Below are 24,682 nucleotides of genomic sequence, written 5' to 3'. Positions count from 1 at the left end.
CAAAAAAGAAACTTTTAAAAGGAAAAAAAACCCATATCCCAGCTGCCCCCATGCTCTGGCTGTGTGACCCTGAGGAAGTCACTCAACCTCTCTGAGCCCCAGTTTCTCTCTTTGTAAACTGGGATATTAACAGGTCTTGGTGAGGATGGAACAAGGTGGTACCTGTACAGTGTTGAGCACAGTGCCAGGACCCAGCAGGTGCTCAATAAACACCTGTTTCCTCCATCTTCTTTCTGGGTTTTTGTTGGCTTCTTTCCTCTTGAAACCTATTCTTACTTCTCTGTCCCCCTGAGCCCCTCTGGCCCTGCAGGGCAAGGGGACAGTGTATCCTGCTAGGGCCCCTCACAGACCCTGTGATTATTAGTAACAGGGTGGCTCTTACTCCCCTGCTGCCAGGCACACAAGTCCTGCCAGCCCTAGAAATCAAGACACTGTTGTCCCCATTAGCTGCAAAGAATGGACAGTGGTCCAGCAGGCCACACCCTTGGCAGCAGTGTGGCTGGTTCCTCCTTCTCCCCACCCCTAGCCCTCCCTGGCACTCTTTGAAGCCCTGAAAACAGGATGGGGGCCAAAAGAGGCGGGACGAGCCCACCCACTAGCTCATGCCAGGTCAAGGCAGGCAGCCCAACTCTGGGTGTCCTGGTCCAGGCACTGCCTGCCACTTGGCCATCATGCTGAGGGGGACACCTAGTCTGGGGCCCAAGTCTGGGAGACCAAAGGCCCCTGTCCTCCTCTTTGCCTGCTGGTGACCATTGCCACGGTGTCAAGCCCTGCTGGGTGGTAGTTTATCTGTCCAGCTGTTGGGTGCTCCTGAAACATTCTGGATGGATGACCCCCTTGAGAGGGGCCACTCCTCCAGGCTCCCAGCCTGGTGGATAAAGGGCAGGGCCCCACTCTCCTGCCCCGGGCCATGCAGCATTGCTTGTAGAGCAAGCAGTTCAGGCAGCCACTGCCAGCAGGCAGGGCTCCTGTCCCCCAAGAAGCCTCTTCCCTCCTGGTGCTCCACCCACAGCAAACACCAGCCCCCTCCAATTTAGATCCCTGGCCACCAGGAGGGGTTCCTCACTGTCTGGGCTCCCAGTGCAAGGGCCCCCCTCCCTCAGGATGCAGGAGAGTTAAGGCAATGATTTCACTGGGAGAGGTCCAGAGAGGTGTCATTCATCACTGGGCAGAGCTCTAACTGGGGCAGGACGCCAGATAGCTGATCTCAGCTCTGCTGGCAACTTGCTCTGGGACTTTGGGCCTGCCACCTACCCTCTCCAAGCCTCAGTTTCTCCAGATGTAAAAGGAAGGGGCTGGATGAGATCCAGATGAGCTGCCAGATTAGATTTGTGTCCAGCCTGGGCTGGGTGCTGTAATTGCCATGATTCATTTAGAATTTACCCTGAGTGTTTTACTCTGATGAGGGAACCGAGGCTCAAAGAGGCTAAGTAACTTCAGCTAAGGTCACACAGTTGGGGAGTGAAGGTAGGGCCAGGATTCAAACCTGTCAAGAAGCAGTCCAGCCCTCCACCTAACCACCATGCCACAGGACTACAATGTGTACACTCAACAGTCCCGCCCTTGAGGGGCTTATCAGAACCCACAAGCAACCATGAGAGGAAATCAAGACACTGTTGTCCCCATTAGCTGCAAATGAGAGGATGAGCTCAGATGATGGCGAGGAGGAATAGCTTTAGGAATTCCGAGACCACGGGGGTAGTCAGGGAGGGCTTCCTGGTGGAGGAGGCCTTACAGTTCTCCCACAAGCTTTGGGGAGGAGCTTCGGATGGGTGCCCTCATCCAGGAGGGTTCATCCCTTTCCTGAACGTAGAGGGTTTTGTCAAGGGAGGATTGGCAAAGAGTGAGTGATTCCTTCTCTGTGGGCTGGTGGATCCAGTCGTTCAGGGAGGCCCTTGGGCCCTAGCAGGGAGTCATTGAGAGGTTTGGGGTTCCCAGGAAGAGGGGCCTTCCCTCAACTCCAGCCCCACAGGCTCCTGAGCCATGACCAGAGAGAGGCCACATGCTTGCCTCATATTTGTTGAGCCCATTGTCTGTGCCAGGCCCTGGGCCATGGCAGTGAACAGGACAAAGCCCCACCTCATTCTCCTGCAGGAGATACAGTTAACACATGAACATGTCAATAAATAATACAGTTCCAGGTAATGGTCAGTGCCATGAGGGAATCAGGCTGGGTGGGGAATGATAACTGCACAGACCACTGTCCAGTGCAGCTGTGGGAGTGCTGAGCGGTACTTTGACAGCTGGTGGGGGTGGGCCAGCATCAGGGGGCTTCCCTCCGAAGTGAGGCCCAGCCCAAAACTGACAGTGACTGGGAGTTCACTGGACACAGAAAGGACAGAAGAGAGTTCCAGGCAGGGGACTGGATGTGCAAAGGCCCTGTGGCTAGAGAGGCCAGGAAAACATGAGGGCCTGGAAGACACCCGGTGAGGCTGCAGTGGATAGATCATGCAGGGCCTGGAGGCCACGTGGAAGGTCTGGGTCTTTACACTGGGATGACTGGAGACATAGCAGGGGAATGACATGCCATTTGTGCCTTTTGAAGAGCTATCTGCAGGGTGGAAAGTTGATTGGATGGGGGCAGAGGGCTTGGGTTAGCCATTGAGTTTCCAGGTGAGCTGCAATGGTGGCTTGGGCCAGGCTCAAGGCAGATGAGATGAGAAAAATGGAAACGTGAGGCACTTGGGAGAGGAGCCCACAGGACTCGGGGGGTTGGAAAGGAGAGAGATATTATGGTCCCATGTCCAGTGTCTTCTGTCCTCAGACCTGCCCCCTGATGGCGTGTCTCTCCTCCTCCCAGGCCTGCAGGTGCGAGAGGTGCAGATCGAGGTGTCGCGGCAGCAGGTGGAGGAGCTGTTTGGGCTGGAGGATTACTGGTGCCAGTGCGTGGCCTGGAGCTCTGCGGGCACCACCAAGAGTCGCCGGGCCTATGTCCGCATTGCATGTACGCCACCCTGACACCCTCACCCCATTCTCCTGGGCCCTTTTCCCTTCCCTGTGGATCCTGGGGAGAGAATTCCACACGCAGACATCAGGGCACAGGGATGCCAGCTCAGAAGGCTCCATGACCCAGAACCTGTGTTACCTTTGGCCCCAGGATTTCTAACGGCCCTTTTTTGCCTACTTTTATATAAGGAAGCTGCCAGCTTCCTCACCATCCCCGGTCACCATGTGCATAGGATCCCAGAGTCAGGGAGGGAAGCTTGTTCCCGCGAGTCCACCTGGTGAGGCCCCCATCTTGGAAAAGTTCTCCAGGTAAAGGCCAGGTGTCTCTGTGAATATTCTCTTGGTGTGCACTGCCACCTAGTGGCTAGAATGGGGCCCTTCAGGATCCAGCTCTGCCTGACTGGCCTCCTCCCTGCACCGCCTGACTGTGCCTTGGAACACTTTTCCTTCCTTCTCCCAGACCTGCGCAAGAACTTCGATCAGGAGCCTCTGGGCAAGGAAGTGCCCCTGGACCATGAAGTTCTCCTGCAATGCCGCCCACCAGAGGGGGTGCCTGTGGCTGAGGTGAGTGGGGACATGGGGGACTTTGGGCATGGCAGAGGCCAGCCAGGCATGATATTTACCACCAGCCACAATGCCTCAGCCTTCCAGAGCCCTCCCATTTCACAGATGGGGATATCAAGGCTAGAGACAGAGAAAGGAACTGCAACCTCTGTAGAACTCGGCACATGCCAGACCCCAGCTGGGCCCTCCATAGGCATGACCCCACAGGATGGGGCAGAGCTGGGGCAGGAACCCCTAGGGCTCCTTGGGTTGACCCCAGGCTCAATCTCCTACAAGAGAAGTGGCCATATACACCATTTTCCCCCACCCCACCCAGAACCCAAGGCCCCAGCTTTATGTGTATCATAATACGTGCGTCTGAGCACAAACTCAGCCCACAAGCTGATCACCCCTTCCTGCACCACATGGCCTGTGCATCCCTGGGTGATGCCCACCTGTCCTCTTACTGCCCTGCTTGTGTTCCAGACCTGCTTCCTCTCTCCCGCTCCCTGCACTGGTGGTCCTCTAGTCAGAGCAGGGCATGGGGAAACGTCTCAGCTTTGTTGCCAGGGACCTCAGAACAGGATTGGGGAAGATGGAACCCTGGGCTTCCAGCTCAGAACCTTTGCTCTAATCACTTAGCTTCCCCCCAGCCCAGGCCCCCATCTGGAAATGAGCTCAGACAGACACCTTCTGTAATAGCTACCCCTCGTGGCTCCCACATGTGCCTGGCACTCGGCACGCTGGTCCTCGTAGCAACCCTTCAAGGTGGGTATTGTCATCCCATCTTATGGCTGGGAACACAGCACTGGGACAGGTGAAGCGGTCACCCAGGGTGACCCAGCTAGTGAGTGGCAGAGCTGGCATTTGCACACCCAGGTCTGCCAGACCAGGAACCATGTTTTTAATCACCTGCCAGGCCTCTCACCCGGGCTAAGGGAGTCGGTTTGCAGAGTTAATGATGACGACATGTTCTTATTTAGTATCAATACTTAACGTGAGCCAGGCATGGCCTCCACACTTTCCATATACTGATTCATTTCATCCTCACAGTAGTCCTATGGGTAGTGCTATTAAATATCATTTTACAGTTGATGAAATTGAGGCCAAGTGGAAGTCCCTTCCCAAGGCCACTCAGCTGGTGGGTGGTCATCTTAACCACTGTGTTCTGTAGTGTCCAGCACAGTGCCTGGCCCGTGGAGGCCCTGCCCCCTGTGTCACCACCGTGGGTGGACATGGCTAGAACTGCAGTCCTGTTTATGGTCAGGCCTCCCTTCCCCCCAAGAGAGGGCCCACTCCCAGAGTGCAGGGGATTGGGCCCTGGGCCCTCACAGCTGCAACCCTGCCCCTGCAGGTGGAATGGCTCAAGAACGAGGACATCATTGACCCCACCCAGGACACCAACTTCCTGCTCACCATCGACCACAACCTCATCATCCGCCAGGCTCGCCTGTCAGATACGGCCAACTACACCTGCGTGGCCAAGAACATCGTGGCCAAGCGCCGCAGCACCACCGCCACCATCATTGTCTATGGTGCGGCCCAGAGTGGGCCGGGGGGGGGGGCGGGGGAGGACACAGCCGACGGAGGGGGAGAGCCTGGGGCTATACAGCTGACCCTTCCCTACCCGGAAGCCAGCAGGACCTTGGTGAACAGGTGGGGAGGAAGAGGAGGCCCAGAGAGGGGAGGTGCCTTCACAAGGTCACACAGCAAAGCTAGTGGCGAAGTCAGGGACTCCTGGGTCCCCAGCCAGGAGCACTTGCCCCTTCTCAGGCCCTTTGCTTATCCCTGAAGGGGAAGACCCAGTTCTCTGAGAGTCAGGGCTAAGGCAGTGCCCAGTCGGTATCCCCATCCCCAAGCCTGTTGTTCTAGCAGTTAAGGACCACTGCTCAGGCCCATCAGCTGTTCCTTGCTGTCCCCTTGGGCGGGAGGGCCAGAGCCATGGCTGAAATGAGTGTTGTAGAAAGAGCCCTGTACTGGGTTCCAGTTCCAAGCCCCCCATTACTCATGGGGAGACCTTGTGTAAGTGTCAGCCCTCTCTGAACCTTTGTTTGCCATTGGACAATGGGGTGGGGAATAGACAATGACCTCCTGGGTCGCCTCTGGTGCTGACAGATGCAGCCCAGGTCTGCCCGCTGGTATCTGAGTCACCAGCCCTGGAGGCAGGAGGGGTCCAACTAGGAAGGACCAGGCCTCAGCAGAGGCGCCTCATCATGGCTGGAGGATGGGGCTTGGGGGGCCCACGGGGCGAAGAGCCAGGCCAACCTGCTGACAACTGCTACCCCTGCAGTGAACGGCGGCTGGTCCAGCTGGGCTGAGTGGTCACCCTGCTCCAACCGCTGTGGCCGCGGCTGGCAGAAGCGCACACGGACCTGCACCAACCCCGCCCCACTCAATGGAGGCGCCTTCTGTGAGGGCCAGGCCTTCCAGAAGACTGCCTGCACCACCGTGTGCCCAGGTAAGGCCACCGGCCAGGTGGCAGTCCACCCACGCCCAGCCCCACGCCAGCCCCAGCCCCGCCTTCTGTGCTCTGGTGTCTGCCAGTCAGGACAGCCGATCTCTCCCCTTCGGGGTACGGTGGGGGCAGAAGGTGCTTGTCCCGGGCCCCCCAGCTGGCTGACCAGGCTGGACTGAATGCTCTGACTGCTGACCTCCTGTTCTGCCCTGGGCTGCGGGAGAGACAGAGGCAGAGGCTCTGAGCTGCGGTCTGAGGGGCGGGTGGTCTGCTCTCCAGGCCAAGGGTTCTCAGCGTCAGCCCCCAGGCCGGGGCCCCAGAGGCTCCTGGGGTCAGAGAGCCTGTGCTCCTGCCCTTGACTGCTAGACACACCTGGCCGCTGACCCTACCTTGCTGCAGTCCTCTCTTCCTTCTGTGTTACTCTGTGGCCCCATCGGTTGGTCTGTGTTCTCTCTCTTTGGTGACATGTTTGTGTGACTGATGTGGTGTTGTTCACCCTGGGTTTGTACCTCTTTGTGTACACTTGTGCCCTGGGCTGTATCTGCGTCAGTGACCTTATGTGTCTATTTGGGCTGTCTTCGCCCACTTGGTGCTCCTGTCTCTGCACTGGCATGAGGCATGGATTTCTCTGGATGGCATGCGTGTGTCTTGGGTTCCTCTTTCCCTGCTGCACTGTGTGTGTGTGTGTGTGTGTGTGTGTGTGTGCATGCACTGCTGTGTTGTGCACACATAACTGTGTGTGCATTCTGTGCATGCACATGTCCCCATGCACCACGTGCTGTGTCCCCACAGTCGATGGCGCGTGGACGGAGTGGAGCAAGTGGTCGGCCTGTAGCACCGAGTGTGCGCACTGGCGCAGCCGCGAGTGCATGGCGCCCCCTCCCCAGAACGGAGGCCGGGACTGCAGCGGGACCCTCCTTGACTCCAAGAATTGCACCGACGGGCTGTGCGTGCAGAGTGAGTCCTTGGAAGGCAGGGCCCAGGGTGGGGGCTCTGGAGCCAGATAAGGGCCCCCCGGCCCCCCCCTCCCAGCCTGCATTGGAGCAGCCCCTCGGGGCCCCTGCCCGCCTGCCACTCTGTCATCTCATCCATGCATCTCCCCATCACCTCCTCTACCACCCTTACCCTGCCATCTGTGTCATTGTCTTTCCCTTTATTTCCCTCAACAGATAAGAAAACTCTAAGTGACCCCAAAAGCCACCGTAAGTCCCATTTCATGGCTGTTCTCTTTCCTCTGGGGGGATCCCTGGTTTTCCTCGGCTGGCTTTTCCAGGGGGTGGGGTGCAGGGCAGGGCGAGGGGCAGGGAGAGCTGAAGGTGCCCACTACCAGCCCTCCACGGGGTTCCCAGCACCTGACGCTGCATGTGGCATGGTCTTCATCACAGTCAGACAGGCAGACCCTCGGCTGACAGAAAGGCCCTAGGGTGCCATCCTGACCCCTCCCATTATAGGAGAAGAAACTGATACCCAAGGATCCAGCCAGGATTCGAACCTAAGTATTTGGCCAGAGCTGGTGCTCCGAGCCCCACCCCTTGGTTGTCCTCTGTGGGAGGGGGCCAGCAAGCAGGCCCACACCTGCCCCTCCTGGTGCCCCTCACTGTGCCCCCAGCAGCCGACTGAAGCCTCCTAGGTCCTTGGGATGCCCGCTGCTCTGCGTCAGACCCTGGGGGCTCATCACCCATCCCCCAGGGGCTATGCTCCGCTGCAGTAAAGCTGCTTGGGCAGATTGGCGTGTGGTAATTAAACCACAGTTTCCAAATAATTCTGGAATTATCAAATCAGTAGTGAGGCCTTCAGTGCAACTCACAGGGGGGCCAGACTGGTGACTGATTAGATATTGTAAATCACCAGGCAAGTGACCCCCATGATTAGTGACGATGTCATGAGGCAAAGCCCCCAGAGAGGTGGGAGCCCAGCCCTGGGGACCTTCTCCGGCAGCTCTCCTGGGGAGCCCAAGAATGAGGAGAGATGGGGGTCCAGAAGGTGATAGAAGCAGGCAAAAATGAGGGCTGAGGGCCCTGCCCTACTTTGCTGAAGCTCAGGCCACCACCAGGAAGGAAAGCGGGCCTTCCTCTCCGAGGTTCCCTGGGGAGGGGAGGGAGTGGACAGGGGCTTCCCGGAGATCCCAAAGGAAACAAGGGGGAAGGGCAGCCGTCTTGGCTAGGCTGTGCTGTCCGGTGTAGTAGCCACTAGCCACGTGTGGCTTGAAAATTGTATTTATCTTAGCTGAAAATAAATATATTTAAAAACTCATTTCCTCAGTCAAGCCAGCCACATTTTAATTGTTTAATAATCACCCGTGGCTAGTGGCTGTCATGGGGGACAGTGCAGACACGGGATGTGCCATCATCATAGAAAGTTCTGTTGGACAGCCCTGCTTCGGACCCTGCCTCTGGACCCCGACACTTCCTTGCCTAGCTATGTGGAGTTACTTCTAGCTGAGCAGCAGCCTGACCTGCCCCTCACCCAGAGCTGGGCCTTCTCCAGCCCAGCAGCCTGTCTGGGGGCGGGGAGTGTCGACATGGGTTGCCTCCCTGAGCCCCTTCCTTCCTCCTCTCCATCCCATTGCCACACATCTCATTCCCCTCCTCCTGCTCTCCCTCCATCCCCCACCCCCCACCTCCTGCCCTCAGCACAGAATGGAAGGTGAGCTCAGAGCGGCTACTTGCAGAGATTTCTGGGAACCAGGGCCTTGGGTCCTATAGGGATTGCTGCAGGCTGCTAGTGAGGCCCTAGGTCTTAATCCCAGCTCTGAGAGGACACTTAGTGGTCCCGTGACTGAGCCACAGGCGCCTTGTCACCTCCTGGGCAGAGAGCAATGAGTTAACTCTTGGGAGTGTTAACTCCAGGAGTCCCTTTGCCTCTCCTTGCCACACGGGGAGGGAAGCAGGGCAGGGGGGCAGGGACATTTAGACCATTTTACTTATAGAGACTGATGCTCAGAGAGTTTCAAGGCTTGCCTGAGGTCACCAGCCTGTCTGGCAGGGCTCAGATTAGAACCTAGCACAGCACCAGTCTGTCCCAGGCCCTGCCTCTCCCCGGGGACCAAGGGAATCTCTGGCTCCCTCAGGGCCAGGGTCTCTGCCCCCTGGCCCTCACTCAGCCCTCCTGTCCCCGCAGTTCTGGAGTCCTCGGGGGATGTGGCGCTGTACGCAGGCCTTGTGGTGTCCATCTTCGTGGTGGTGGTCGTCCTCGTGGTGGTAGGCGTGGTCGTATACCGCCGCAACTGCCGGGACTTCGACACCGACATCACCGACTCGTCCGCCGCCCTCACTGGCGGCTTCCACCCAGTCAACTTTAAGACTGCGAGGCCCAGTAAGGACCTGGGAACGCCTGGGGTGGCGGGTGCAGGCAGGGTTCCCAGGGGGTGTGGCAGCCAGCCAGACCAGCCAGACCAGAGCAGAGGCTCCTGACTCCCTCAAGAGGTTTTCCTAGAGTTTTCTCTAAAGATCACTGGATGAGTTTGGTTAGAGAGATGCAGGAAAGAAGTAACCCAGGTGGTGAGTCCCTAAGCTTCCTGCCACAGGTGGCAATGGAACCTTTTCAGAGCTGGATGTTTGGGTAGGATTTTGTAAAAGAAGGCCCCCCGGCAGGTGCAGAGGGTGGGACGGGGCCAGCGAGGCACGGCTGGTCTGACTGCAGCCCCCCGGCCCTGCAGACAACCCGCAGCTCCTGCACCCATCTGTGCCTCCGGACCTCACTGCCAGTGCGGGCATCTACCGCGGGCCCATGTACGCCCTGCAGGACTCGGCTGACAAGATCCCAATGACCAACTCACCCCTGCTGGACCCCCTGCCCAACCTCAAGATCAAGGTCTACAACTCTAGCACCACCAGCTCTGGGCCAGGCCTGGCAGACGGGGCTGACCTGCTGGGAGTCCTGCCACCCGGCACGTACCCTGGTGATTTTGCCCGGGATGCCCACTTCCTGCACCTGCGCAGTGCCAGCCTCGGCTCCCAGCAGCTCCTGGGCATGCCCCGTGACCCGGGGAGCAGTGTCAGCGGCACCTTTGGCTGCCTGGGCGGGAGGCTCAGCATCCCCGACACAGGTGGGTCCCTGCTCTGCTCGCCCATCAGTCTGTCCTCAGCATGTCCCCTCTAGACAGTCCCAACACTCACCCAGCAGAAGATAGGGCTTCCCTGGTCCCATTTCACAGATGGGGAAAGTGAGGCCCAAGGGGAAGAAGTGATTATAAAATAGAAGACCTGGAGTCCAGTCCTGCCTCTGCCTCACAAGGGCAGGGGAACTCTCTAAACCTCAGTTTCACCATCTGGTGAGTGGGAAAGAATACCCCAATGTAGTCAACAAACCTACAGAGTGCTGTTGGAAAGGCAGGGCTGCCCAGCTCAGGTTGCAGAGCCAGAGTTGACAGTTTCCCAGCGTCATACACTGAGCTAGCTGGGGCTGGCACTGCACCTTCAGACTCCAGGTCTTTGCCCCATCTCTACACCCCGTCGCAATGCCAGCGGCCCCTGTGCTGCTACTTGACAGCCCCTCTGCAGTCAGTGACCTGGCCTTTCCTTGCACCCAGTCCCCTCTCCCCACTCCTTGCTGGTGACCACCAGGAGCTCAGATGTCTTTCTCTCCCTGCTCCAAGATGGGGGCCAACTCCCAATCCCCTGTTCTAAGCTCCTGGACTCCCTCCAGCCCCTCCCTACTGACCTCCCTCTCCCCCTAGGGGTCAGCCTGCTGGTGCCCAATGGAGCCATTCCCCAGGGCAAGTTCTACGAGATGTACCTCCTCATCAACAAGGCAGAAAACACCCTGTGAGTATAGAGACCCCAGCCCCAGCCCGGCTGCCCCCTCCTCGGCCTCTCTTTCCCTGCTGCTTGCCCACCTTGGGCTCAAATGTCACCATTTCCCCTTCCAAGTCCAATCCTAAGGCCAGAGGTTGTTCTCCAAGGAAGACATTGCTATATCTTATTATGTTCACATTTAAACCGTGCAAAACCAGCACAACAAACCGTAAAACTGAAAGCCAGTTGACCAGCTGGCTACAGTATGACAAAGGGCTACTATCCTAACTATGTAAAGAGCTTTGGGAGACCAATAAGAAAAACTGAACATCTCAGTACAAAAATGGACAAAGGATATGAACAAGTGATTCGCACACACTCTCTCTTATACACACACACACACACACACACACACATAGCGGCCAGTAGGTTATGAGAAAATCTTTGACCTAATTTGTAGTCACAGAAACAGTCATTCAGACAGCCATAAGATACTGGAAGTCTTTTTGCTTCATCAACTTGCAAAGATATTTTCAGATGTCGTAATACCTTCACACTGGTGAGAGAATGGGAACACAGCCCTCCCACGGTGCGTCGGTGGGAGCGTGGATGGGTACCAGCTTTCCAGAGGGCACTTTAGCAGCACCTATCCACAACATCCCTGGAGTGCAGAACCTTTGAAAATGGGAGCAAAGATTTGGCTATGAGAATATTGCAGAGTAATAGCAAAAATTTAGAAACGATCTCAAGGCCGGTGCCATTTTTCCTTAACCCGTGGCCTCTGGGAGCCCCCAGGGTGCAGTCCTGCCTTCTCCCATCCCAGGAGCTGGGGCAGAGCGGGGGGCCCAGCACCGCTCCCTCACTGCCTCCCTCCTGCCCTCCACCCCACCCCAGCCCACTTTCGGAAGGGACCCAGACAGTATTGAGCCCTTCGGTGACCTGCGGGCCCACGGGGCTCCTGCTGTGCCGCCCCGTCATCCTCACGCTGCCACACTGCGCTGAAGTCAGTGCCGGTGACTGGATCTTCCAACTCAAGACCCAGGCCCACCAGGGCCACTGGGAGGTGAGGAGCCAAGGCCGGGGGGCCAGGTCCCCTAACCCAACCTGCCCCAGGAGGTGTCGGGAGCTGAGAGGAAGCCCCTTTCTTCCTGGCCTAACCTGCTTGGACCCTCTCCAGGGCCTTGGCTGATGCAGCCACCTCACCCCCACTGTCACCCTGCAGGAGGTGGTCACCCTGGATGAGGAGACCCTTAATACCCCCTGCTACTGCCAGCTGGAGGCCAGGTCCTGCCACATCCTGTTGGACCAGCTGGGCACCTACGTCTTCACGGGTGAGTCCTACTCCCGCTCGGCAGTCAAGCGGCTCCAGCTGGCCATCTTCGCCCCCGCCCTCTGCACCTCGCTGGAGTACAGCCTCAGGGTCTACTGCCTGGAGGACACGCCCGTAGCACTGAAGGTAAGGCCAGGCCATGGGTACCCACACAGGCCTGCACACTGCGGGTACCTCACCCACAGCCGGCCGGCTGCATGGTACCTTGCAGTATCCCCCTCCTCAGGATCATGGTACCTGCCAGGCACCCTCTGCCACCATCAGCCTTATTCAGTCATTCATTTGTTCCTCAAACATTGAAATCGCATCAGATCCTCGAGATACAGAGATGAGTTGGGCACAGTTCTGCCCTCACCAAGCTGCGGGCTAGAGGTGGGAGACAGACCAGGGGATCACTGATGCAGGGCTAAGGGAACATCAGCCTGGGAGGGGCTGGCAGGTCCTGGTTGTTGGGGAGGGGGTCTGAGAAGGCTTCACAGCAGGGCTGACCTTAGACCTAAGCTCCAAGGGACAGGTGGGAGTGCTGGGCAGAGAAGGAAGAAGCGCACTCCAGGAGACAGAGCGGCTTATGCAGAGGCAGGTGTGTTGTTCTGTGTGCCAAAGCGTGCAGGGGTGTGAGAGGTGGGGCTGGAGAGACAGGCAGGGCTCAGCCTCCCAACAGCCTTAGGGTCATGGCAAGGAATTTGGAACCTATCCAGTGGGCGGGGGCAGAGACCCGGTGGACACCTGTTCATGGGTGCTCTTTTGAAAGCTACGCAGCGGGGATGGGTAGACAAGAGGCAGGGAGACACACTGGGAGGCTGCAGCTGGACCTTGGACAACAGACAGTGACAGCAGCTGGAGAGGGGCCTGGAGTCTGTTTAGTCAGTAGAATGGACAGAAACAGTGACTGATGGGAGGAACAGGGGGAGGGGGAGGGGGGCGGCTGACAGCCAAGCTCCTAGTGTGTGCAAAAGAACGGACAGTGCCCTTAAGCGAGGGGCGCGCACGGCAGATGAGAAGGGGTTCGGGGCAGGAAGAGAGAGAAAGTGAAGGGACCAGATTTTAGCACCTAGAACCTGATAACGGCAGGTGTTAGTACCACCCTGTCCCCCCAGCCTCTGAGACCCTGTCCATTCTCTGCCCAGCCCTCCCACCAGTTCCCAGGATCTCAGTCTCATCCTGACAAACAGTGGAAGAGCACAGAGCCTTGGCCCTATTTAAACCCCTTTTCCTTCTCCATCCTTCCATCCCCTGCTGCTATGAAGCCTTCTCCTTTCCTGTAGCTCCAGGCCTCCTCCCGCCCACGATCTGTGGGCCTTTCTATCTCCTTTGCCTCTCAGTCTCATGTGACTTGTCTCAAACTCCAAGTTGCCGACTGATGCAACACAGGTTAAAAGGCCTTGTGGGAGAGTGAGTATCTTCTGCTGGGACCAGGCTGACCTGAACTTGCAGGAGGCCCATAATAGGTTAGAGGCTCCTGGGAAATGCTCTTGCAGCCTGGATCCCTTGGTATCAGGGCATTGGCTAACATCTAGTTATAGTCAGAGAATGGAATGGAGATCAAGAGGGAAGTTGCCACATATTGGCTTGATGGCATTGGCTAACATCTTTATTTATTCAATCCCCATCCATCCGTCTGTCCATCCATTCATCCATTCACCCATCTATCCATTCACCCATCTATCCATGCATCCATCCATCCATCCAACTTTCTGCCCATCTGTCTGTGTATTCATTTAGTCCATAATCTTATCGGTCCATCCAGCCCTCACTCATCCACGCATTTATCTTTTCTTCCATCTGTTCTTCTGTTTCTATACCCATCCATTTGTATATTCATCTGCACATCATTTTGTCTGTCTGTCTGTTGATCTGTCTATCCATCCATTTGTCAACCCATCTATTTATCCATCTACTTATCCATTCATCCATCAGTCCATCTATTCAGTCATCTGTAAAGCCATTCATCCATCCACCTGCCCCACCATCTGTCCACTCATCCATCTATTTTTCCCTCCATCCATTCATCCATGCATCTATCCACACAGTAAGTCTTCTATGAGCACTTACCAAATCCCAGCCCTGTGGCTCAGATGGTTCCCTGCCTTCAATGTTACAGCCTAGTTCCCTCTGCCCACGTGTGTCCCCAAGCCCCAAACTTGCAGCAGGAAAGGGCCCTTTGGCCAAATGTGATGGGCTCCCCCTTCTCATTGCTCCCTGGCCCACAGGAGGTGCTGGAGCTGGAGCGAACCCTGGGTGGCTACCTAGTGGAGGAGCCAAAACCCCTGCTGTTTAAGGACAGTTACCATAACCTGCGCCTCTCCCTCCACGACATGCCCCACGCCCACTGGAGGAGCAAGCTGCTGGCCAAGTACCAGGTGAGCGCTGGGCCGCAGGAGGGGGAGGGATGGAGTTGGGGAGGGGCGCACTTGGGGGGCTGCCCAGAGAAGTCCAACTCCCCTCCCTGCCTCCTCCCTCGGTCCTGCAGCCTTGGTCCCCACTCCCATCCCTGTGTCTCTCTCTGTCTCCCTCCCCCTGCCACCCCTGTCACATACTCCCCCACACAAATGTCTGTACCCGTCATCTTTAAAGAGACCTTACCATCTCTGAGAGCGTTCATGGCTGGCAGATTGTCCAAACTAATCTCTGATGGTCACATCCCTCTGCACGCGCCCATCTGTGTGACACCTTTGAGTCCACGAGGCTTGCCAGACCCAGGCACATGCACACACACAGTCACATATTCAGACTCGTGCCTTCTCACCCATATACTCCCTTTCTCAACTGAAGGGCCCTTGCCCAGCTCCTCTTCCTCTGCCCACCTGGATGGAGAGGTCCCAACCCTCCCTGAGACTGGCCCCCTTACCTGCCTCCGCCTCCATTCCCCGAGGGCAGGGCAGGCTGGCCTCGCCTCCTTGACCCTGCCTCTCCTCCCCCAGGAGATCCCCTTCTATCACATTTGGAGTGGCAGCCAGAAGGCCCTGCACTGCACCTTCACCCTGGAGAGGCATAGCCTGGCCTCCACGGAGCTCACCTGCAAGATCTGCGTGCGGCAGGTGGAGGGGGAGGGCCAGATATTCCAGCTGCACACCACGCTGGCAGAGGTGAGGGCCGGAGAGCGGACACCCCACGGGGCTGGGCGCTGCAGCGTGCAGACCCCAGGCTCCCCGTCATCTGGGGGAAAGGCCACCTCCCACAGAGCTGTGCCCCTCACCTCCCAAGTCTGAGCTGGGACTTGGTCACTCTTTGCTAACAGCTGTGACTTACTGAGTGCCGAGCCTGGGCTTGGCCTGTACCAAATCTCACCAAATCTTTACAACCACCAGGGAGACAGATACGAGGATCCCCACCTGGGAGGTGAGAAAGAAGGTTTTAGGGAGGGCAAGTATCATGGACCTTGTATCAAGCCAACGCTTGGTCCAAGCCTGTGGCTCTCCACCACTATAATCCGGATTGAGGTTTATAAAACCTAGGCCACCCAGGGAGCAGTGCTAGGCCCTCCTTGCAGTGCAGTGTAAAGATCACTGGATATAGTCTAGACCAGCGGTCCCCAACCATTTTGGCACCAGGGACCGGTTTCATGGAAGACAGGTTTTCCACAGATGGATGGGGGTTGGTGCGGGGGATGGTTCAGGAGGTAATGCGAGCAATGGAAAGCGGCAGATGAAGCTTCGCTCACCCACCCGCCACTCACTTCCTGCTGTGTGGCCTGGTTCCTAACAGACTGCGGACCGGTTGGGGACCCCTGGTCTAGACCTAGCTCTACCACTAACGTGGCATGTGACCATGGATTAGTCACTTCTCCTTTCCAGACTTCATTTGCGTTTGTGTAAAAGTGGGTGCACATGGATTAGACTGGGGCTGAGGCCCCCTGTGGCTTTGTAATCACGAGATGGCATCAGCACTGGCCCAGGCAGTGCATTAGCATGTGCACCCCGAGGGCGGGGAGGGGGGTGTGCAGCCCTGGCCCTGGAGAGCTGACCTTCCAGGGGAGGAGCCCTTTTGAGCAGCCGGAGCCTCCAAGAGCTCACAGTCCCCAGGCAGGAAGGCCGGAGGGGCAGATGCCCAGTGAGCCATGCACAGGGAGCCCTCTGCCCCTCTCACCCTCGCCCCCTGCTCTTCCAGACGCCTGCTGGCTCCCTGGACGCCCTCTGCTCCGCCCCCAGCAGCGCAGTCACCACCCAGCTGGGACCCTACGCCTTCAAGATCCCCCTTTCCATCCGCCAGAAGATATGCAACAGCCTGGACGCCCCCAACTCGCGCGGCAATGACTGGCGGTTGTTGGCGCAGAAGCTCTCCATGGACCGGTGAGTGTCGGGACAGCCCACCCGGCCTGGACCACAGCCGCCCCCCTCCCTCTGTCCCCGTGGGGCAGGTGGGGCAGGCAGCCTGACGGTCCAGGAGCGGATCCGCCATTTGCGGCAGACCAGGCGCTCAGGCTTGGGTGTGCTGAGTCTGAGAAGCTGGTTCCTTGAGGAGCATCGCGCTCAGGGTGCTGGCCCTTGAGAATCAGGTAAAGCCAGGATACCAGCCAAGTGTGATCACCGTCAGCAGTCCTGTGTCCAGGACAGAGCAGGTGTTTTGGAAATGCTTGCTGGGTGACAGAATGCATCCTGGTGTCAAAACTCTTCTGGAGAACTTAAAATGCTGGATAAATATAATGGCAATTAGTCATCATTATTGTCAGGGTACACTTACTGGGAAACCATTTAATAAACCTGCATTGAGCAGATGCCATGTAGAAGACATCTTACTAAAAATGGGTGGGATCTATAAGGATGTCAAAGGCTTTGTTCCTGCTTTCAGGGGAGTGCATGGGGCGGGTGAGAGCAGGCAGAGAACGAATGTGGGATGGAGAGAGAGAATGGAGTGCTAGGTTTGGACAGCCTCTCCTGGGACCAGTGTCTTTCAATGATAGTAATAACGATGATGATGACCGATGATGAGCAGGACAGTTTCCATTTTAGAGATGAGACTGGGGCTCAGAGAGGAGCAGTGACTTGCCCAGGGCCACACAGCCTGCAAGCAGAGGGGCTGGAATTCAGACCCAGGATTGTGGGAGCCCAGAGCCCACCGTCCCGGTGCTCCTGGGATGTACTCCCAGTGCTCCCTCCACCCCAGGCTCCTGGGAGGGGCTGAGCATTTTGGGAGCCCAGTGTCCTTCTCCTTCCCTCCATCAGGTACCTGAACTACTTTGCCACAAAAGCGAGCCCCACGGGTGTGATCCTCGACCTCTGGGAAGCTCTGCAGCAGGACGATGGGGACCTCAACAGCCTGGCGAGTGCCTTGGAGGAGATGGGCAAGAGTGAGATGCTGGTGGCCATGGCCACCGACGGGGACTGCTGAGCTGCCCCAAACCCGCGGGCTGTTAGGGACCAGCAGGTGGCTGGCACAGGCAGGCCCAGGGCAACCTCCTGTGGGGCAGTTGGGCCTCCTCTGCTCCCGAGCTCACAGCCAGAATCGCCCTTCCTCCTCCTCCTCCCCTTGCCCCACCCCCAGACCACGACCAGCCTTAGGAAATCCATGGACGTTGTTGTTGGGAGGACCCAGCGGTCCTTCTCCACCTCCTGCTGTCTCCTGACCTCAGACCGCTGTGCAGGAACCGGAATGGGGATGGGGCCTCTGGAGGCAGCTAGGGGAGCAAGGAGGTGGCCCTTCCACCCTCTGCCCCAGGGTCTCTTGGGGGCATCTGTTTTAGTTGTGCTCTTCATTTTCTTCCTCAGTTATTGATTTCTCCCTCCTCCCTAAGCCCCTTTCTCCTTTCACACTGTTTTCCTCTTCGAAGAGTCAAGTACAGTTCAGACAAACTGCTTTCTCCTGTCCACAAGCAAAAAGGAAGAGGAAAGAAAGAAGGAAAGAAAGAAAGCTTCAGACTTCTAGTAAGGCTCAAAACAAGAAGAAAAACACCAAAACCACAAGGGAAAAGAAAACCCAGTTTCTTAGGAAACGCAAATGATTTATTATCCAGATATTTGGATAAGTCCTTTTTAAGAAAAAAAAGAAAAAGAAAATGAAAAAACAACACAAAAAAAATAGAAAACACTTTTCTTGAGTATGGGTGAGTGTGGGCATGCTCGTGGTTCTGGCCAGGAGCGTGTGTGTGTGTGTGTGTGTGTGTGTGTGTGTGTGTGTGAATCAGGGAGAGAGAGACTGAATAGGGAACACTTTGCTGCTAATGATTTTATCTTAGACTAAATTCTAACAAGGCCTCAGCTTCCATAGTTCTACAGGGTCAGATGAGGTTTGAGCTGTGGTCGCATGTTTCTTTCTAAAATCTTAAGCAGATGCTGAATCAGTAAAGCCAAGGAGCCCTGAGATCTGGCTTGGGGTGGAGTCCTGCCTCCCTCTCACAGCCCCAGGCAGGTGCTCCAAGTCTCGTCTGGGCTCCCAGGAATCCAGATTAAGAGGCCCTGGGATGGAAAATGTTGGCGGGCCAGCCCAGCTGTGAGCCAGGGAGAATTTCCAGTACTGTGGTCTGGTGGCTTCTGGAGAGGGGGCATGGCCCAGAAGGGGAGCCCTAACAGAGAGAGAGAAGTCAGGGATGAGAATGCCCCATGGACACATCTGTCTCCCAGGGTGAGGCCAGCGAGGACACGCCCACCCAGCAGCCTCTAGACCAGGTGGGCTGGAGCAGGTGGGCGTTCTCCTAATGCCCAGGATCTGCCCTTTCCCAGGCTTGGTTACTTCTGTAAAACAGAAGGGGTGGATAAGAGGGCCTCTCTAGCTGCCGAAGCCTGAGCTTCTGGGGTCGGTGTGGCTTTGAGGAACGTGTTAGCAGCCATCCCTGCGGGTGGCATGGGAGGCTGGGAGGTGGCTGCTTGGCTGTGCTTTACACACTGGCCCGGAGTGGAGGAGGAAGGGTGGAGGGCTATTTTCCCAGCTCTGATCTCCACAGGCACCTCCCTGCAACCCTACTGTCACCCTCCCTCCGCAGTCTGACAGAGTTTGAAGGAAGCTTTGACAGGCAGCGTTGCCAGGGTGGAGGGCCTGGCATCCCTTCGCCAGCCTGTTCCAGGATGTTCCAAGGGGCCATCAGGGTCCCTTTTTGGGCCATCTGGTGATGGCTGGAACCAGAATCTTGAGCTGGCACAGAGGCCACGTCAAAGGCCTCTCCTCCTTGGCACCCAAGCCAAAGCAAGTGCCAGCTCTGGGCATTGACCCCAGGGCTTGCCCCAGCAGGTCCATGAGCATCCTGGCCTTTGAAAGTCTGGTCTCCTGGGAGGAAAGCAGGTTTGGGGGCTGTAGTCCCAACCATTGTCCCCAACCTGGCTTCCCTGCCATGCACTAGGGGGCTTATGTATCATAGTGGGATTCTCACCACCCACCAGCCCCCCTGGGGAATGGGTTGGCTGTGGGCAGTCAAGGGCCTGCTGGGTTTGAGAGAGGGTTCCTTTTTATCAGGGCTGCTAAAGGGGCCAGGCCTGCATCGGGCTTGGGCCCCTGAGGCTGAGACCATGGTTCTTCGTTACCCCAGTGCCTGTGTGGACGTTGCCTCAGACAAAGGCAGTGAGCCTTCCCTGCCAAGGGTGCCTGTCCGCTACAGGCTCAGCATCCCGGCTCGCTCCTAGTCTGAGCTGTGTGGGCCTGTGTGGTAGCTTGAGGGCAGCCTGGAGTCCAAAGACCAGCGTTCAAGCTCCAGCTTTGCCATTAAACCTCTGTGTGACTTCAGGCATATGACTGCCTTCTTGGGGCCTCTTTTCCTTTTTCTACCAAGGCCCCACAGCTGCTGTCTGAGGACTTTTGGGCTCTGATACGTCATTCTAGTCTCCTGATGGGAACGCTAGTGGGTAGAAGTTGACGGTGGTCTGCCATGTCCCTCCTCCGTGCCCCACCCTCAGAAGCATGCTGCTTCCTCAGTGCCCAGGACGGGAGCTCTTGGTGGATGAGGCCAGGCCAGCCCCCCAGGTGCCATTTCTAATCGGATTCCCAGAAATTGTGTACCAGGGCCTGGAGCACAGAACCAATTGGCTGAAGCTTCCTGGGAGGGTTCAAACTGTCCAGCTTTATAATAAAAGCCTGGAAAGGATTTGCTGGCTCCATCAATCTGCCACGGCTGCTGTGACTACGTCTGCAGACTGCCTGCCTCAGGGTGGGATGGACATTTCTCCGCTTATTCAGGCCTGAGAGGTAGCCCCACGCAGCCGAGTACCTTGAGAACCGCAGATTAAGTGCCGCTGCAGGAATGCAGGGCCCTCGCGCGCTGTTGACGTCTCTCTCACATCTCTGGGGTGTGTTTGTGCGTGTGTGTGTGTGTGCGTGGGCTTTTATCCACGGGCACATCAGCGATCCTCTCCGGGAACGTGACCCCACCTGTGTGTGCATGTGTGACCTCCTCGCGTCCAGGCTGGGCCATCTGGAGGTTGGCGTGCCTGGTTTTGCCCTCTCTGAGTCCACAGGGTCAGTCGGTGTATCTTCTATGTGCCTCTCCCTCGGCCTTCCCTCGCAGTGCCCTGGGCTGCAGAGGGACCCTCCCCACTCCTGGATGATCCAGGACCCTCTGGTCCCTTTTCCCCAGCAACCAGGCAGCTGAGCCAGGTCCCTTAGCAGGCCCTCTGAGGAGAGGTGACCAAGAGCCTGGGTGCAGGGAGCAGCTGTCATGTGGGCCAGGGGCTGGACCACTCGCCTGGGCCATGGACATGGTTCTGTGCTTGGGGCTGCAGGGCTGCAGGGATGGCCCCAATCCCACCTCTGTTTATTCTGTAAACTACAACCTGTAAATAACATTTAGCATTCCTATTGTAACAAAATTAATTTTTATGAAATAAATTATATTTCCTAGTCTAATAAAAAATTCAGGTTGTAGTCTGTCTTTTTTTTTTTGTTTAGATTTTTTTGGTATGGACTTTTTTTTTTTTTTAACGTCTTTATTGGAGTATAACTGCTTTACAATGTTGTGTTAGTTGATGCTGTATAACAAAGTGAATCAGCTATACGTATACATATATCCCCATATCCCCTTCCTCTTGCTTCTCCCTCCCTCCCTCCCTATCCCACCCCTCTAGGTGGTCACAGAGCACCGAGCTGATCTCCCTGTGCTATGCGGCTGCTTCCCACTAGCTATCTATTTTACATTTGGTAGTGTATATATGTCCATGCCACTCTCTCACTTGGTCCCAGCTTACCCTTCCCCCTCCCCGTGTCCTCAAGTCCATTCTCTACATCTACGTCTTTATTCCTGTGCTTCCCCTAGGTTCTTCAGAACCAATTTTTGTTTTTTCAGATTCCATATATATGTGTTAGCATACGGTATTTGTTTTTCTCTTTCTGACTTACTTCACTCTGTATGACAGTCTCTAGGTCCATCCACCTCACTACAAATAACTCAATTTCGTTTCTTTTTATGGTTGAGTAATATTCCATTGTATATATGTGCCACATCTTCTTTATCCATTCATCTGGTGATGGACACTTAGGTTGCTTCCATGTCCTGGCTATTGTAAATAGAGCTGCAATGAACATTGTGGTACATTACTCTTTTTTTTTAATAAATTTATTTATTTATTTATTTATTTATTTATTTATTTATTTATTTATTTATTTTTGGCTGCATTGGGTCTTCATTGCTGTGCACGGGCCTCCTCCAGTTGTGGCGAGCGGGGGCCACTCTTCAGTGCACTGAGCGGGCTTTTCACCACGGTGGCCTCTCCTGTTGCGGAGTGCAAGCTCTAGGCACGTGGGCCTCAGCAGTTGCAGCACGCGGGCTCAGTAGTTGCGGCTCATGGGCTCCAGAGCACAGGATCAGGAGCTGTGGCGCACGGGCCTAGTTGCTCTCCAGCATGTAGGATCCTCCCGGACCAGGGCTCAAACCTGTGTCCCCTACATTGGGAGGCGGATTCTTAACCACTGCACCACCAGGGAAGTCCCACATGACTCTTTGAATTATGGTTTTCTAAGGATATAAGCCCAGTAGTGGGATTGCTGGGTTGTATGGTAGTTCAATTTTTAGTTTTTTAAGGAAACTCCATACTGTTCTCCATAGTGGCTGTACCAATTTAACTTCCCACCAACAGGGCAAGAGGGTTCCCTTTTCTCCACACCCTCTCCAGCATTTATTGTTTGTAGATTTTTTGATGATGGCCATTCTGACTGGTGTGAGGTGATACCTCATTGTAGTTTTGATTTGCATTTCTCTCATGATTAGTGATGTTGAACATCCTTTCATGTGTTTGTTGGCAATCTGTATATCTTCTTTGGAGAAATGTCTATTTAGGTCTTCTGCCCATTTCTGGATTGGGTTGTTTGTTTTCTTGATATTAAGCTGCATGAGCTGCTTGTACATTTTGGAGATTAATCCTTTGTCAGTTGCTTCATTGGCAAATATTTTCTCCCATTCTGAGGGTTGTCTTCTTGTCTTGTTTATTGTTTCCTTTGCTGTACAAAAGCTTTTAAGTTTCATTAGGTCCCATTTGTTTATTTTTGTTTTTATTTCCATTTCTCTAGGAGGTGGGTCAAAAAGGATCTTGCTGTGATGTATGTCATAGAGTGTTCTGCCTGTGTTTTCCTGTAAGAGTATTATAGTGTCTGGCCTTACATTTAGGTCTTTAATCCATTTTGAGTTTATTTTTGTGTGTGGTGTTAGGGAGTGTTCTAATTTCATTCTTTTCCATGTAGCTGTCCAGTTTTCCCAGCACCACTTATCAAAGAGGCTGTCTTTTCTCCATTGTATATTCTTGCCTCCTTTATCAAAGATAAGGTGACCATATGTGCACGGGTTTACCTCTGGGCTTTCTATCCTGTTCCGTTAATCTATATTTCTGTTTTTCTGCCAGTACCATACTGTCTTGATTACTTTAGCTTTGTAGTATAGTCTGAAGTCAGGGACCCTGATTCCTCCAGCTCCATTTTTCTTTCTCAAGATTGCTTTAGCTATTCGGGGTCTTTTATGTTTCCATACAAATTGTGAAATTTTTTGTTCTAGTTCTGTGAAAAATGCCATTGGTAGTTTGATAGGGATTGCATTCAATCTGTAGATTGCTTTGGGTGTATAGTCATTTTCATAATGTTGATTCTTCCAATCCAAGAACATGGTATATCTCTCCATCTGTTTGTATCATCTTTAATTTCTTTCAGCAGTGTCTCATGGTTTTCTGCATATAGGTCTTTTATCTCCTTAGGTAGGTTTATTCCTAGGTATTTTATTCTTTTTGTTGCAGTGGTAAACCGGAGTGTTTCCTTAATTTCTCTTTCAGAATTTTCATCATTAGTGTATAGGAATGCAAGAGATTTCTGTGCATTAATTTTGTATCCTGCAACCTTACCAACTTCATTGATTAGCTCTAGTAGTTTTCTGGTAGCATCTTTAGGATTCTCTATGTATAGTATCATGTCATCTGCAAACAGTGACAGCTTTACTTCTTCTTTTCTGATTTGGATTCCTTTTATACCTTTTTCTTCTCTGATTGCTGTGGCTAACACTTCCAAAACTATGTTGAATAATAGTGGTGAGAGTGGACAACCTTGTCTTATTCCTGATCTTAGAGGAAATGGTTACAGTTTTTCACCAGTGAGAATGATGTTGGCTGTGGGTTTGTCATATATGACCTTTATTTTGTTGAGGCAAGTTCCCTATATGCCTACTTTCTGGAGGGTTTTTGTCATAAATCGGTGTTGAATTTTGTTGAAAGCTTTTTCTGCGTCATATGATTTTTATCCTTCAGTTTCTTAATATGGTGTATCACATTGATTGATTTGCGGATACTGAAGAATCCTTGCTTTCCTGGGATAAACCCCACTTGATCATGGTGTATGATCCTTTCAATGTGCTGTTGGATTCTGTTTGCTAGTATTTTGTTGAGGATTTTTGCATCTATGTTCATCAGTGACATTGGCCTGTAGTTTTATATTTTTGTGACATCTTTGTCTGCTTTTGGTATCAGGGTGATGGTGGCCTCGTAGAATGAATTTGGAAGTGTTCCTCTCTCTGCTATATTTGGAAGAGTTTGAGGATAGGTGTTAGCTCTTCTCTAAATGTTTGATAGAATTCACCTGTGAAGCCATCTGGTCCTGGCCTTTTGTTTGTTGGAAGATATTTAATCACAGATTCAATTTCAGTGCTTGTGATTTGTCTGTTTATATTTTCTATTTCTTCCTGGTTCAGTCTTGGAAGGTTGTGCTTTTCTAAGAATTTGTCCATTTCTTCCAGGTTGTCCATTTTATTGGCATATAGTTGTTTGTAGTAATCTCTCATGATCCTTTGTATTTCTGCAGTGTCAGTTGTTACTTCTCCTTTTTCATTTCTAATTCTGTTGATTTTGAGTCTTCTCCCTTTTTTTCTTGATGAGTCTGGCTAATGGTTTATCAATTTTGTTTATCTTCTCAAGAACCAGCTGTTAGTTTCATTGATCTGTGCTGTTGTTTCCATCATTTCTTTTTCATTTATTTCTGATCTGATCTTTATGATTTCTTTCCTTCTGCTAACTTTGGGGGTTTTTTGTTCTTCTTTCTCTAATTGCTTTACGTGTAAGGTTAGGTTGTTTATTTGAGATGTTTCTTGTTTCTTGAAGTAGGATTGTATTGCTATAAACTTCCCTCTTAGAACTGCTTTTGCTGCATCCCATAGGTTTTGGATCATCATGTTTTCATTGTCATTTGTTTCTAGGTATTTTTTGATTTCCTCTTTGATTTCTTCAGTGATCTCTTGGTTATTTATTAGTGTATTGTTTAGCCTCCATGTGTTTGTAGTTTTTACAG

General features: G+C 54.1%; 1 protein-coding gene across 3 annotated transcripts in view; it reads left to right on the top strand.

The window, feature by feature from the left end:
- UNC5B (unc-5 netrin receptor B) overlaps window positions 1-20,783 on the top strand; it is an 86,419-nt gene extending 65,636 nt beyond the window's left edge. The window contains exons 3-17 of one of the 3 annotated variants that reach the window (XM_082424441.1): window positions 2,801-2,944; window positions 3,407-3,510; window positions 4,844-5,024; window positions 5,780-5,947; window positions 6,737-6,901; window positions 7,114-7,146; window positions 9,065-9,259; window positions 9,603-9,992; window positions 10,623-10,710; window positions 11,575-11,743; window positions 11,903-12,136; window positions 14,221-14,370; window positions 14,932-15,096; window positions 16,118-16,299; window positions 17,173-20,783. In XM_082424441.1, coding sequence (XP_082280567.1) covers window positions 2,801-2,944; window positions 3,407-3,510; window positions 4,844-5,024; window positions 5,780-5,947; window positions 6,737-6,901; window positions 7,114-7,146; window positions 9,065-9,259; window positions 9,603-9,992; window positions 10,623-10,710; window positions 11,575-11,743; window positions 11,903-12,136; window positions 14,221-14,370; window positions 14,932-15,096; window positions 16,118-16,299; window positions 17,173-17,338 — 2,534 coding nt within the window. In that variant the 3' untranslated portion in view covers window positions 17,339-20,783. The remainder of the gene's footprint in view (window positions 1-2,800; window positions 2,945-3,406; window positions 3,511-4,843; window positions 5,025-5,779; window positions 5,948-6,736; window positions 6,902-7,113; window positions 7,147-9,064; window positions 9,260-9,602; window positions 9,993-10,622; window positions 10,711-11,574; window positions 11,744-11,902; window positions 12,137-14,220; window positions 14,371-14,931; window positions 15,097-16,117; window positions 16,300-17,172) is intronic. The other 2 variants (XM_082424440.1, XM_082424442.1) reach the window with 2 other exon arrangements.
- Window positions 20,784-24,682: the final 3,899 nt, after the last annotated feature.

Source organism: Balaenoptera physalus (assembly GCF_965194825.1).
Source record: "Balaenoptera physalus genome assembly, chromosome: 14".
NCBI classification, from domain to species: Eukaryota; Metazoa; Chordata; class Mammalia; order Artiodactyla; family Balaenopteridae; genus Balaenoptera; species Balaenoptera physalus.
This window is presented reverse-complemented; position numbering and strand designations above follow the sequence as displayed.